The 14,735-nt window shown below is 39.2% G+C and overlaps 1 protein-coding gene across 2 annotated transcripts in view; it reads left to right on the forward strand.

Moving 5' to 3' along the window:
• Window positions 1–14,735, forward strand: part of Grik1 (glutamate ionotropic receptor kainate type subunit 1) — a 392,331-nt gene that overhangs the window by 276,852 nt on the left and 100,744 nt on the right. For both annotated transcript variants that reach the window (XM_038346565.1, XM_038346564.1), the window contains exons 5-6: window positions 7,656–7,709; window positions 10,556–10,729. In XM_038346565.1, coding sequence (XP_038202493.1) covers window positions 7,656–7,709; window positions 10,556–10,729 — 228 coding nt within the window. The remainder of the gene's footprint in view (window positions 1–7,655; window positions 7,710–10,555; window positions 10,730–14,735) is intronic.

Genomic DNA, 14,735 nt, shown 5'->3' on the forward strand with positions numbered 1-14,735 from the left:
TCATTATTAGTCTGTAAAGACTGTATCATTTCTAAAAGTGCTTCATTTTTGACTCTGTTATCAAACCATTTTCTCAAAGATATAATATGAAGGAAAAAAACTGAGTCCCAATATCCAATAAATGGATGTATCACCATAACCTTATAAGCCTTGCAAACACAATCCATAGTATTAGCAAAAAAGTTACTATAATTTTCCATGGTAATGTTGTCTGCCATTATATAACTTTCATCTTTATTGATTTATTAATTACCTGTTATGAGGTCCAGTAAATTGTTTTAGGTGTAATAATCCTTATTGCCCAGCAGGTGTCATGGTTGCATAGTCACGACTATTGGCAGCACAATGGGTGGTACCAGGCACAGTCCAGCACTGCTTTGGTTTCTCACCTTAGTGCTAGTTAAATACTGAGAAATGTGCTTTGCTTGACAAATTAAAAGCAATTAAATCAATTCCGTGCATGGAGCAATAAGCCCAGAACTCACGGGCAGGGAGCACAAACTGGAAGCTGCACAAGTCGCCATGCGGCAGGGAATGCAGGCAGTAGGAGGGGCGGGATCGTGCACAAGCTTGGAAAATTTCCAAGTAGCCCCATGCAGTTAGCTCCACTGTGGTGGGGGTTTTAAAAAATACCACTTAGTAGGTAAAAGCAAGCCAAGTAGGTGGGGGTGGGAGACACTCTGGGCTGTGGACCAGTTAGGCCTTTAAGCAGGTCCACCTAGTAGGTGTGGAGTTCTTACCTATGTGGGGGCCAGAGGAAGAAGGACACTAAAAAGAAATCCCACACTAGCTCAGAATTGAGTATAGTAAAGGGTTATTTATTTAAGGGTAGACTCACAGGTCACAGTCCTCTGCACAAATGTGGAACAGGAACCAAATCACACAGGCGGAAGAGAGGGTGACGGAGCATGCTTTATAGTATAAAAGGCCACACCCAAGTGGGCAGGTAACTTAAAGGCTAGTAGTGGTAGAAATTTCTACAGCAATACTAAGCACATCTGCCTCTTCAAGACTCCAAAATGAAAAAATCTTTCCAAAAGTGTCTTCCCTTACAACTTCCAACAACTATTAATCAAACTCTGTCATCTGGGCTACCCTGTGACATATGAATTTTATTTCTCTTCAGCTAATACTTTCAGGGCTCTTTCTGTATGCCCAATAGTACACTATGATGAAGGAGTAAGAAAACTTTTAAAACCCTAGCCTAATAAATAAAGTCATCATCTAGACCAGATGATTTGTTATTCTATGCCTTTATATGTGAGATACAGTTTCACATGCTTCACGTCATGATGGAAAACACCAAATTTAACAGTGCATCCAAGAGTGCTAGGCCAGTACTGATACATAAAACACACAACCTGTCGTAGGTTATCATCATCCATACCAACGATGACATCATGCTTCTTGATCCCAATTTTCAGTGTTTGCCTCACCTTTTACATCATATAATGACAGTGATTCTAAGGCCACCCCTCAGTATGACAAACCAGGTTTTCATATCTGATGAAAGTTCTCCTTTGTCTTCAAATCTGATGAAGATAGAACCAGATCTTCATGTCTGATGGGAGTCAAGTCAGGTCTTCTACCTGATGAAGGCTAAGACAATTTTTCATATATTATGTAGCTCAAAAGGAAGGTCAAACCACACCTTCAGATTTGAGAAAGTTGAACCAACTCTTTAAATGTAGTGAAGATGGAACAAACCTTCATATCTGGTGGAGAGCAAACTAGGTCCTCATATCTTACGAAGGTCAAGCCAGATCTTCATATCTGATAAAAGCTAAACCAAATATTCATATATAAGGAAGGTCAGCATGAAGGGCAAACTGATCTATATATCTGACAAAGGTCAAACCAGGTCTTTGTATCTGATGACCATGCTGGGCATTATTAAATCACCATCCTGGATTTCTGACTATTGCCCTTTCAGCTTCTAGTCCTCTTGCTTCTACCCAAAAAGGATACCTTGTGTCCACACATATAAACCATGGTAATTACCTCATCTTCAAACCCATGATCCCATAACATGTACAGTCTCTTTTGCCATGTAAATAATCATGTGAATATGTACTCAAGTCAGAATGTGAACATTCATTCTATAGGGAACTTCAGTCTACTTCAGAAGAAAATGGAATTCTCTGAATATCAGGGATTTTGGGACTCATTGTGATTCTCTTCTAATAAACTATCCTTTAGGTTTTAACATTGATTTAATGTAGAAGAAAATGTTGACAATGAAAATATATCAAAAGAGTAGCCTATTCCTCATTTATTCCATTGATGACAGACAGTACAACTCATGTAGACTAAAACTATCCCATTCAAAAAAAGTATGGATGGAACTCTAAGTATCACAGAAAAAAAAGATGCACCCTGGAGCTCAAATTTATATCTTAAAATCATTCCTCTGGTTCCTAATGCCATCTCACTCTGAAGATTTTTACACAGAAGGAGACTATTCCTGTCTGGAAGAAAATTTTTACTTCAGCTACAGTGTACACTACACATTGGGAAGATATTCACTTGAAATTATTGACTAGAAGCTATGTCTGATGGCTGGAACTTCATCCTTCTATTAAGAAAACTATAAAAGTAGCAATATACTTTGGTTTAGTCAATATAAACTTCCAGTACATATATTTTTTCAAGGGAAGAAGCTGTAATAAAAAGCCATAAAAATATTCCAAAAAAAATACTCAAAATAGCCCAGGAGAACTCCAGGCTCTATTTAAAGGCTTTGCAACTATAGTTACTATATAATAGCCATTATTTTTGATATATGGCTTGCCCTTAATGATGGATGTTGGCAGTTCATGGAGGATATTTGCTGTTGCTATCTCTGTAGCATGGTACTGCTTTGGGAGAACAGAACAGAGTGAAGGTTCAGGATTCTTCAGGCACTGAGAGATGCTATTGGAATGTTTGGTTCCGTCTATCTCACACGATGACTCTGTAGCCACTGCACACCTCAAAACCCTAATAATAATAATCTAGGTCCTCTTCATCTAAACGCCAATCAGGTCTTAGAAAATACATGATCTTATATATGGACATTGTGCTGCTCAGTGCACTTGATAACCATCCGCTGAATTCTAAGAGTTCATCTAAGGATTACAGAGCTAGACCAGTGCTACTGTGTAAAGGGTTCCTGACAGTTGCTAAAACCTCACAAAGCATCCGGATTAGTGTAGTATCACCATTGTTAATGAGCGGTAGCTGTGTCTCGAAGAATACTGGTATTAAATAGAACCATTAGAAATGGTCTTTCAGGAGCCAAGTGGCATTGAGTTTTTGTTGTTCCATATGAAGATTAATTCTAGATAGAAATAAAAGGTAAAAATCGAAACAAAGGAATATCCATGTAGACCTTCCTAGCTCAATAGCACAAGGCAGAATAACCAATCAAAGAGACTCACACCATCTTTCCTCCTTTTGGATTATGTTATGAAGGGACAACATACTATCCTAAAGATACAGATTTTGCCTCTCTTGCTATTAGTCTCTTTAAGTTCTTAAAATTGATCCTCAAGTAATACAGCATGATTATTTGTTTATAGTATCATTAGCTTATAAAGAATTAGAGAAGTCCAGAAAAAAAAGACATTTGAAAGAGAAGGATAATGTCTATTAACTGGAGTAGAGAACTAGTAGGGGAAAGCTGGTTAAGAAAAACATAAACCTGGATGATATTTGTCCAGACAAGGATATATAACTGTGTTTCTGACTGGAGAGCTTATGATTTTGGCCTTAAACTTCCAAAAAATGAAAAAAAAAAAACCTTGTTAACAGGATCATTTACATGACTCCTGGTGTTTATGAAAGAAGAAAAAAGAGGCACTTATTCAGAAAAAGAATAGTTTCTCCCAGTGCTGATAACCAAGCAACTGATATGCTAGAGTTAGCAAGACGGCAAATCTCCTTATCTTTCTTATCTTGTTGGCTACAGCCAGTACATGGCCTCATGTAAGCATTAGGGCTTACCATCCAATCATGTGCCCATTGGGCCAGAAATTTAGCTAACAGAATTGATGGCTTCCAAACTAGGAATCTCATTATCTCTCAACTGCATCTTGTGTCCTGTGTAGCTGAGGCTGGATTTGGCCTTGCAAACCTGTTGTGTGAGCCTCCACAGTTCTGAGAGTTCAGTCTTGTACAACCGTACCTCACCGAGTTTTTATTTCTCTCTATGCCAATGATATGACATCACAACTTGATAGTAATTACGCTGGGAAATTAGTATTATTAGAGGATCATATTAGCATAGGCAATTAAAGAGAATATACAGTATAACTGAAGATGACACAATTGATCCCATATTTGTCATATAGCACTGTTGGTGGTGTAATGATTTAAAGAGAAGCAGAACTTGTACTTAGCAGTGTGAACTTGGTGAAGCACACACTGGTTTAAGTTCACACAGCAATGGCAGCTTAGAAAACTGAGCACCACTCATCCACTCAGCAGATAAACATGGCCTAAGAATGCAGAGAAGGTGGTCCTAGAAAAAAGGCCACTTCTGCAAAAGTCTATTAGAAACTCTCCATGTCGTAATTATACATTTTTGCTTTTTAAAACTGACATTCATCCTGATGTGACATTTCTCTTAATCCCTTCCTGATTTTAGCTGAAATACCAGCATCTAAAGACAAAGTCATAAGGTGAAGCTTACAAAGCTCTCAGAGAACAGAGCTTTGAGTCACAACATGTCTACAGGCCTACGAAGGACAACTCTTAAAACACAGCTTTCTTGGAGCTTTCTCATTTTTTTTTATCTTAAAGGTTTTACTTTCTTCTGGTTCTGGAATGTCCACAAAGCTGATAGGGTTATGATCTATACCTTGCACTTGTTTCATAATTTCTAGGAAAATCAGAACAAAGTCAGAGAGGTTCTGATCTAAACTCCTAGCTGGGAAAGAGAGCAGAGACGACCGTGAGACAGCAAATGCAAAGAAGACCTGGAGGGTCCAAGCTTTCCTCCTGCAATAAAAGCAGGCCCGCCAGCTGCTGCTTGCTCTATTGCCTCATCCCATTTCTAATACTGAATAACACATAGAAAATGAATACTTGCCCCCAGAAATTAAAAAAACAATAATAAAATAATGATTTAAATGATTTTCTTCTTAAAAAGTGTTCAAGTTCACAACAGGGGTCGAAACCTAAAAGGTTCAAAAGGAAAATTTTATCAAAACGAAAGCTGTAAACTCAGATGGATTTGTATTTCAGTTTCAATTCCAGAAATGATCATTTAAACTCCGCGTCCAGATTCATAGCTTAACATAAAATTTACACAGTTCCCTTTACACGATCTAGTAATCAAAATGAAGAACGGGACTCCTGCCGGACCCTGGCAGGCCAGCTCTTTTTGCTCGAATGGTAGAAGAAACCAGCTAACAAGACCTCACCGTGCATGGTTCTAAATGTCATTAATGGCCCTAAAGCAAACCCCACCTTTAAAATCCCGTCTGCATGTCTGATGCTGTGAGCACCGTAGGAGCAACTCAGATGCGCTAGCTCGTGAGTCACGGCAAGTGTTTTCTCATCACCCGTCCGTTTCAGACTTTCCAGTTTGGCTAAATAGCCTCTGCTTCCCATGTTAGCAGAGGTGAGTGTCTCCTGAGAGTTGACACTTTGTTACTGCTGTCTTTAAATACACTGTTCCCTCTTTATCTGCCTTCATGCCAGTTTTCTTGTGTCAGGCAGACCCTCTGGCAACTTACAGAATCTTTACCCATGCTTTTTGAAGCCATCTCTCTAGTCTACTTTCTAAGCGTGTTCTATCTTCACTGCTAAGGTCCATGCTTCCCACAAATCAGTGGCGCTCCACCACTCAGATACCCTGATCCGGAACGTGTAGTAGTATCAAAGAGTTCCACAACAGCCCGGAATGCAGTATGACAAAGGTTTATTCATTTGGGGATAAACTCACAGTAAGGGTAGCGATCTGCAGTCCTCTGTGTGCACTGGGAACTGGAACCGAATCCAGTAGAAAAGGGGAAGGGGGCTGTGCACGCCTTTTGTCTACACATATGGTACATGAGACCACGCCCAAAGTGTGTGTGTGTGTGGGGGGGGGTATCTTAAAGGCTATTGGCTGAAGGAGTTCCCACAACAGGAAGGGCTCAAGGATAGGCCTCAAGAAACCCTGACTTAAAAACTCTGAGAGAGCCAGACATGTCAGGAAAAAAATGCTTCAGAAATGCAACTTGTAGTTCACTTGCTCTTTACTGAGCTTTGGCTCTTAGAAAAGTCCTCACGTGTCTCTCTATCCAGTAGTTCATCTTTTTAAAACTACAGACAGGCGTGAGCTACCATGTGGGTGCTGGTGCTCTTAACCACTAAGCCATCACTCCAGCTCCTGGACAGACAGGCACACAAGGACTTTTCTAAGAGCCAAAGCTTAGCTCTCCACTTTATTGTCCCTTTTGTTGCTTGTTTGATTCTATTCTATTTTTGTTCTGCTGTTCTTCCCTAACGTTTCCCTTCTGGCTTTCCCTATGACTTCTTCATCTGATGTCTACCTTCTGTCTTATTTATTTTTCCCTTACAACTTCTATACCTCAGCAAAAGTCTCTCAAGCAATAAAGAAATTATGATGTGCCTTAAAAGAAAGAAATGTAACTTGTAAATTTTTTTATTAATTCCAAAATCAAGAACAACAAGTAGCATCTAAGCAGTGCTTTTTTTTTAATCCCAGCAACATGGAAGATAATACCCTGACATAGAAGATGTAGAAAGCCATTCAAAACATTTTCCTCTGCATTGAGCATAAAAGTATGATCACTACATAATAAACTACTTACCTTCTACCCCTACATCTCATAGCTACCATTCTTTCCTCCCAACAAATAAAATAGTATATGAACACATAGATTTCTGGAAATATCACGGATGCAGCGGAGAATAAGCTCTAGAAGACATATCTCCTCACATCTCTGAAATCTTTGTGTGTGTGTACGTGTGTGTATAAGTGTGTTTGTGTAGTATAAAAACAAAAGAGTATCAATTTGAGCAAAGCAAAAATGTCAAGGACAGTGGGAGGTAGAGGAGAACAGCAAGCATGATAATAAGTATAAATGATCATAATAGTACTATTTTGTACACTAAAATAATGGAAAATAAAGAAATTTACATTAAAAATCTATTTGACTAAAGAGTGATGGAAATATGCATGTCTCCTAATTCTACTAAGATACACTAAACAATGTTGAAAAGAGAAATAAAAGTGATGTAGTAAGTTTCCAGAGACACATTCAGTTATAGACATCTGCATGCTAGCATTGCCATGTCAACAGACAACAACCTGTAATCTGAGAGATGCACTGTAAAGACTATACAATCATGTTACATTTCTAAGCTGGGGTTTGCTTTTGGAAGCGTAGGCAACAGAAAAGACAAAAACCTATGCCATCACACTCAACTCCAAATATAAGATGTGTTGACTGGAAACTACTTTTAAATTTGATCATCAGACCAATTACTTCAATTAGTTGGGCCTCACTGACCTTCTCACCAGCCACTAATTGAACTCAGGATGCCTGTCTCCTGGGTCTGCAGATTTCTAAAGTCTGCATCACCAAGTTTTTGCAGACATGCTACTGATGGTCTTTTCTTAGCATCTCCTTCTGACTCTTCCCCTCATGTCTCCCCTGCAGATCTTGTTCATGGGTATGATGACAGAATACTACCACTACTTCTTCACCACCCTGGTGAGTGCTCCCGCTAAGAATGCGGCCCCCAAACGCGGTCCACACACTGCTTCACAGGCAGCCTCTTTTGGAACTCACAGAGTTCCAAAGAAACTCTGACAGTTAAAATTTTATCATATTATTGAGTTAAAGAGGATTTACTAAAATCATTTAATACCCCAAAATTATAGCTCTCCCTCAATTGACCTCAGGAATCACTCAACAGACCCTGCATATATACCACTCTCCCTAACACCTGCAGGGTAAATTCTACTTTCTTACACAAGAAGAAAATTTGTGTAAGTTTTCCTTATGATGTTTTTCGTCTTTATAGTCAGCCATTTTCTTGGTAATCTTTAAGGGTTCTTCGAGTATAACCCGCCCAGATTCTCAGCAAGGTGGTCAGTAAGTTGCTGTTTTAGCAGATAAAATCGACAAGCCCAAGAGTGTGGGAATCAAAGGATTTGGAACAAGAAACATAGAGCAAATGCAGCACATGTCCTTACAGCATCCCGAGGGCATGTAGGGTATAGAACACATCAGGCCATGAGCTTGTGGTGGGAAGGGGAGCAGCATGGAAGGCAGGTTCCTACACCCACACTTCGCTGATCTATGCCTCTGTGTTGCTGCTCACCATATCAATTCCTGTAACATGAGGGGGCCAGGCCTGCTTGTTGGGGTTTCTGTCCCACCCGGTACTTCACAGCCGGCAAGCCCCAAAGAAATAACACAGAGATCTCTATAAGTTATAAAGCTTATTGGCCCATTAGTTCTAGCCTCTCACTGGCTAACTCTCACATCTTGATTAACCCATTTTTTCTGATCTATGTTAGCCATGTGGCTCAGTACCTTTTTCAATGGTTGCAGATCATATCCTGCTGCTTCAGTAGTCTGGGCAGGAGTGGGAGGAATCAACTTCCTCCTTCCCAGAGTTCTCCTGCTCTCATTACATCATTTCTACTTCCTGTCTGATTTTCCCACCTATACTTTCTGCCTGGCCAATCAGCGTTTATTTAAAACATGATTGACAGGTTACAGACAATTCTCCCGCACCAAATTCCTCTTTCAGAACAGTCGAAGCTGGCATTGGTGTCGGCTGAGTGCTTTATCCTATTCACAGATATGACCATTCTCTATTACATAGAAATGCCAAGTTGTATGACAGCTAAGCTCTACATATGTTTAATATTTTCATCATGTGAGATTCAGCACACATGCTGGAACTTTATGTGGCTAAATAGCTTTCCCTCCAGTCACTGAAGGTAGGAAAGATAACTCTTCCAGCTCTTATTTTTTCTATTTGCTTTGTGTTTTCCTATAGTTTGATCTGTATTCAGCCCTATTGTTTTTATATTCTAGCCAACTTTACCTGTAGGCATTAATGAAAATTTTCTGAACCCTTAGTGAAAAGAAAATAAAAATTTTATACACATATACACACTTACACACACATTATATATACATACATAATGCATGTGTATATATACATACAATGTATATATTATGATGTTGTAAAGGCAGTATAGGACCGGAAAGGTGGCTGGCTCAGTGGTTAAGAGCACATACTGATCTTGCAGAAGACTGGGGGATTTGGTTCCCAGCACCCATGTTGAGAGGTGGAAGACACATAACTAGCTACAGCTCTACTGCCAAGTGATCAGATGCCATCGTCTAGACTCTACAGGCACCTTCACTCAGTTGCACATACCCACACAGACACAGGCAACCGACTGAATAAAAAATAATAAAAGAAGGGAATCTATATTTTTAAAAGGCAGTATAGCTGCTTCATCCAGAGCTAGCAGTGCTGGGCTGTGCTCTGACAACTCCTCTGCCCAATCCAAATCTTGGGAATGGCAGCAACTGGAAAACGTCTTCGAAAGGGAATGGCAGAGTGTTGCATCTTCTGAAAATGCCAACTGTGACGGACGCTAGCGCCACCGCCGTCCTCACCATAGCTGAACCATTGCGGACTCCGTTTCAGAAACACCTTTTCACTGCTAGACAATGTCCGCATGAGCTTTTTTCTGTTATGTGTCATTTTGGCCTGGTTTAGTTTCTTCCCAAATGTGGAATATTTTTTAGTGCTGTGGTTTTACTCTAAACGTTTTATATAAAAATAAAAAAAAATGATCATAGTGTTTTGAATACCTGTCTGGTGATACAGTTCTGGTTTCCATGCAGTTTCATCTGTTCTGGAAAACATGGGGTAGGTTAGAAATGTTCTCTGATACACTGTCAGAGAGAAGATGAGTCTCCTAAAAGTTTTCCCAAGTCCATAACCACAGCGTCCAATATAGTCTCCCAAAGGCCCTGACTCTGAGCCCTTATCCAGTGACTATTCTTTATACTCTTGTTGGATGGAACAAGAGTTGCCATCAGGGAGCCACAGGATGCCACTTTTGTCCCCCCAAGAAGTCTTCTTTCCTTACATGCAGACTCCATATTTCACCTAAGCAGCATGATCCAGAATAGCCAGAAGCAGCAGCAGCAGCACTGAGGAGGGCTGATGCTGTCATTGCCTGGTGCTCCCTTCGTGGTCCTGTCACCATGAAGGACTTTTTCCTTTAGCTGCAAAACAAAAGCACAGAGGCAAAAAGCCAGAAAGAACTCATTTAACTCCTGTATTCTAGAAATAGAATTCTTAACTTTTAAATATATCCCAGGTTCAAGGCTAAAAATAAATTATAGGTTAATTTCTCTTTTTCGTTTATCCGAGCTTAGCATTCTTTCATACACAGGATGTGATAACACTGCCATTTGAGTGTTCATCTTTTTATTGTTTTTGTAATAATTTATTTTCTTTTAGGTCGAGAACATCAATAATGCTAATTAACTCCTACTTTTGTCTTTATAACGCTACACAGGACTTGTTTGCTTTAGATCTGGAACTTTACAGGTACAGCGGTGTAAATATGACTGGGTTTCGGTTGTTGAATATTGACAACCCTCATGTGTCATCCGTCATTGAGAAGTGGTCCATGGAGAGGTTGCAGGCCCCACCCAGACCCGAGACTGGCCTTCTGGATGGCATGATGACAGTGAGTAGTTTTATTTCATTTTTAAAATATGTATTATTTAATTCCTTGTTCCCATATCCACTTTTCCTATATCCCAACCATCCTATTCCCCCAAGCTCTTCCCATCCTCCACTTCACACTTTTCTCTCCCCATCCCCCCTCCCCCCATCCCACCCCACCCCCATGTTCCCATTTTTTTGTCCGGCAATCTTGTCTACTTCCAGTATCCAGGAGGATAACTATATGTTTTTCTTTGGGTTCACCTTCTTATATAGCTTCTCTAGGATTTTTTACGAATTATAGGCTCGATGTCCTTTATTTATGGCTAGAAACCAATTATGAGTGAGTACATCCCATGTTCATCTTTTTGGGCCTGGGTTACCTCACTCAAGATGGTGTTTTCTATTTGCATCCATTTGCATGCAAAATTCAAATATATACTTTTTAAATTAGAAATTGAAAATGATTTCTTTATGGAGAATACAACAGAATTAAATTACCTCTTCATGCAAAAAATATGTATTATTTATTAATTGTTTGAGAATTTCATGTAAGTGTGAAATCGTTTCATGAAATTCATCCAGACTCCCTTTGTTCCACCCCAAAGTTTCAGATCATTGTGGAAAAGGGTATAGATATGGGCAGAAAGATTGTAAAAGACAGCATATAATTTTAATGAAATCTCATGATCACATTTTAACTGTATAGAAGTAAAGTTAAGCATCTACTATGCTTTCAATAGTGTAAGTATATGTTATTATAATACATACCTTGAGAATGTTTAAGAGAGAAGGAAAGATCTGCAATCTTGTGCTCGGCTATTATCAGAAGTTGTAATCTTTGCATTTTCAACTGCACCTGTCAAAAAAAAAAAACTTAAGTGCCATCATCATTGCTCAAATAAAGAGAGAACAGGAACAAAAGAAAGGGTAAGGAAAGAGTGTTCACCCCTAGGGGTGTGTCTCTGCGGGAGGAGTGCAAACGAGTGAGAAACATCCTGTTTGTAATCATTATCCAGAACTAGTCTGCAGAAGCAGGTATAAACAAACACCAGATCTCCACATGGCCTGTGGGGTCACGTCCTGGCTATCTCAGCTTCACATGGGCACGCTTCTGCAGACTCTGGCTGCGCTTAACTCCAGTAATATGTCATTCTTGACACAGACAGCAAGAGTCCAAGGTAGTTGCCTGAACAAAAACTTGCAAAGTGCCTCATAGAGATCTTTGAGGAAGCACCGTTTGTCTCATGCTGTCAAATGTGTCTACCCTTGCTTTATATCTCTAATGAGGCTCCCTGGGTGAAGAAAATAGAAGGAAATAATAATAATAAAAAAAACCTTGCTTCCTTTGTAAGAACAGTGCTAACTAAGGGGAGAGATATTGGGAACGCGAGCAGGGAATAGCATTCTAAATTGGTGTAATATTTCACTCGCCGTTCCCATCATCCAGGGAAGCATTCTTGCTTTTAAGATGCAATTTACTGATAACTGAAAGGTATCATCTCACTGAAAAATGAACTTAGAGCTTCCTTCTTCATTTTCCTGTGAGGAACAAGTGAAATGGAGGAAATAAATGAATGAATGAAATGGTTCTGGGTGGTTCTGCGTTCGGAGACCTGGAGACTGTTTCGCAAGCCTGAAAGAATTCTTAAAACACAGTGATCTGAGAGGTACTGATGGAAAGTGCTTGGGCACAAATGAGTCTTCTGTCGTTTGAAACATTGTGTTGGGTGAAAGCAAGCAGCGAATACCCAGAGAAAAGCTAGACTTCAGAAAAAGCAAGGGGGACTGTCACCTCCCTGGTTCCAGCAAGATTTCTCTCCCAGGATGATCTAGCTCTCCCATAAGTCTTTCCAGTGTCCACTGTGCAGCTCTAGGCAGTAAGAGTTGGAAGCTCTTCTCACACTGGTAATGTCATAGCTTCATGCCAAACTCTGAATATCCTTCACAAGAAAGGCTTAATTTACTGAAAACAAAAGTTTCAGTCTGTTCAATAATATGGATCTGACAGAAGGATGATTTTTATATACTGAGCAAGTTGAAAACCATGAAACAAAGAAGATAGAGCTGTAAAGTTTTCACAGAGTCAGGCTGGCATAAGATAAATTTGCTCCCCTGTGTTGTTGCCAGTCACCTGAGCTAACAACAGCCCACGGGGCAGGAAGAATGTTAAAGCTGGGACCTAATTTAAATAAGATGCCATGATCTGCCCAAAAAACAGATGGACAATAGGTTTGAGAAATGCTTGTATTTCTATCATTATATTATTAATAATAATAAAAGAATTATGGTTAGAGAGATAACTCAGTATTTGTTTCTTCTGAACACATCTGCGAGGAACTGAGTTTGAATCTCCAGAACTCACAGGAGCATGGATCTATAATCTCCTAGAGTGAACTGGGAAGGGAAAATTAGAATGCTCAGAGCCTCCTGGGCTATGTTGGAGCTCATTGTATAGACAACAACAACATAAAGAAAAAGAAAACAGTCTCAAGCAGGGTAGAAGGTAATAACAAACTTTGGCGGCTGTCTTCCTCCTTTACAAGTGTACTGTGTGTAGTACACACACATCATACTCACAAAACATTATTTTATGAAAAGAAAAATGAGAATTTATAAAACCAGGAGAGTGTTTCAGTGGAATGCTGTAGAATCAGTTCCAATAACTATTAGAGGGCATGTCAATAAGAGTAAACAACACTGATATAACACAGCACCTTTCTGTACTGATATTTCATTTGTATTTTAATAAATGAAGCTTGCCTGGAGCTCAGAGAGCAAAACAGCTGCACTGTTCAGTCTCATAGAGCAGGCAGTGATGACACACACCTTTAATACCAGTAGGCACACGAATTTGCCATAGAAACTGGGAAGTAGTGGTGCATGCTTTTAATCCCAGCTCTAGAGAGGAATATAAAATGGGAGGAGACAGCTCTCAGGCTCATCTCATTTTGAGATTCCTGGAGGCAGGATCACCATTTAAAGAAAGCTTTAATAACTATTCATTTGATAAAATAATTTATTCAGAAGATAAATTTAATTAAGATCATACCAAAACAAAAGATGTTTAAATGAAGAATATTCATATAGCCCCAAAACATTTCTCTGGAAAGCCAAAGTTCTTACAAACAAGAAGCATGGCTTATTAATGAAGATGGGGGTTATTCTCATATAATAAATTATTATAAACTAATAATTTATAAACTACTAATAGTATTTCTAGTAAGGACACTGGTTAGTTTTAACTGTCAACTTGGCACAACCTAGAGTTATCTGGGAAGAGAAACTTAAAGAGGAATTTTTAGCTCAAGTTGGTCTGTGGCATGTATACAGGGGATACTCTTGATTATTAAGTGATGATGGAAAACCCCAGCCCACTGTGGGCAACACCATTTTCTATGCAAAGGTATTATGCAAAAGAAAACTAAAAAGGTAGCTGAATAAGCAAAAAAAAAAGAAGGCATAGATCCATACATTTGTTCATGCTCTGCTCTTGGTTTGTGGAAGTGATCCTCATTGGTACTGCCTTGACTTCCCCAAGACAATGGCCTGTATCCTGGAACTGTAAATAAATTTGCAGTTTCAGGCTATTCATCACAACAACAGAAAAGCCACTAGAACAAGAAGTAATTATAAATAATCCCATAGATACAACAGAATTGTGTTCTCTAAACATCATCTGTTTCATCCTGGCGTTCTCCTGGATGCACTGCCTGTACCCACTATAGTCGTTTTCTTACTCATGCCACATGCATTTATAGATTATAGGTGTGAGCATGCAAGTATTAGAAAACAATATCACGAGGAAAGTGTGTTTTGATTACCTGTTGACTTATCCATTTTTAAAACAATTTATTAAAGTTTTTCTTAGAATTTTGTTCACTAAAACAGCTCCAAGGAGTGTCATCACATTTGTCAAAACACATCTAGATCTGAAAATAGAGAAGTCAGTCACACCCAAATTCAATTTAGTTGAATTTAGATTTAAACACAGATATAATTAAAGAAAGAAAAACATGCTTTAAGAA

The sequence above is a fragment of the Arvicola amphibius genome, chromosome 10 (assembly GCF_903992535.2).
Source record: "Arvicola amphibius chromosome 10, mArvAmp1.2, whole genome shotgun sequence".
NCBI classification, from domain to species: Eukaryota; Metazoa; Chordata; class Mammalia; order Rodentia; family Cricetidae; genus Arvicola; species Arvicola amphibius.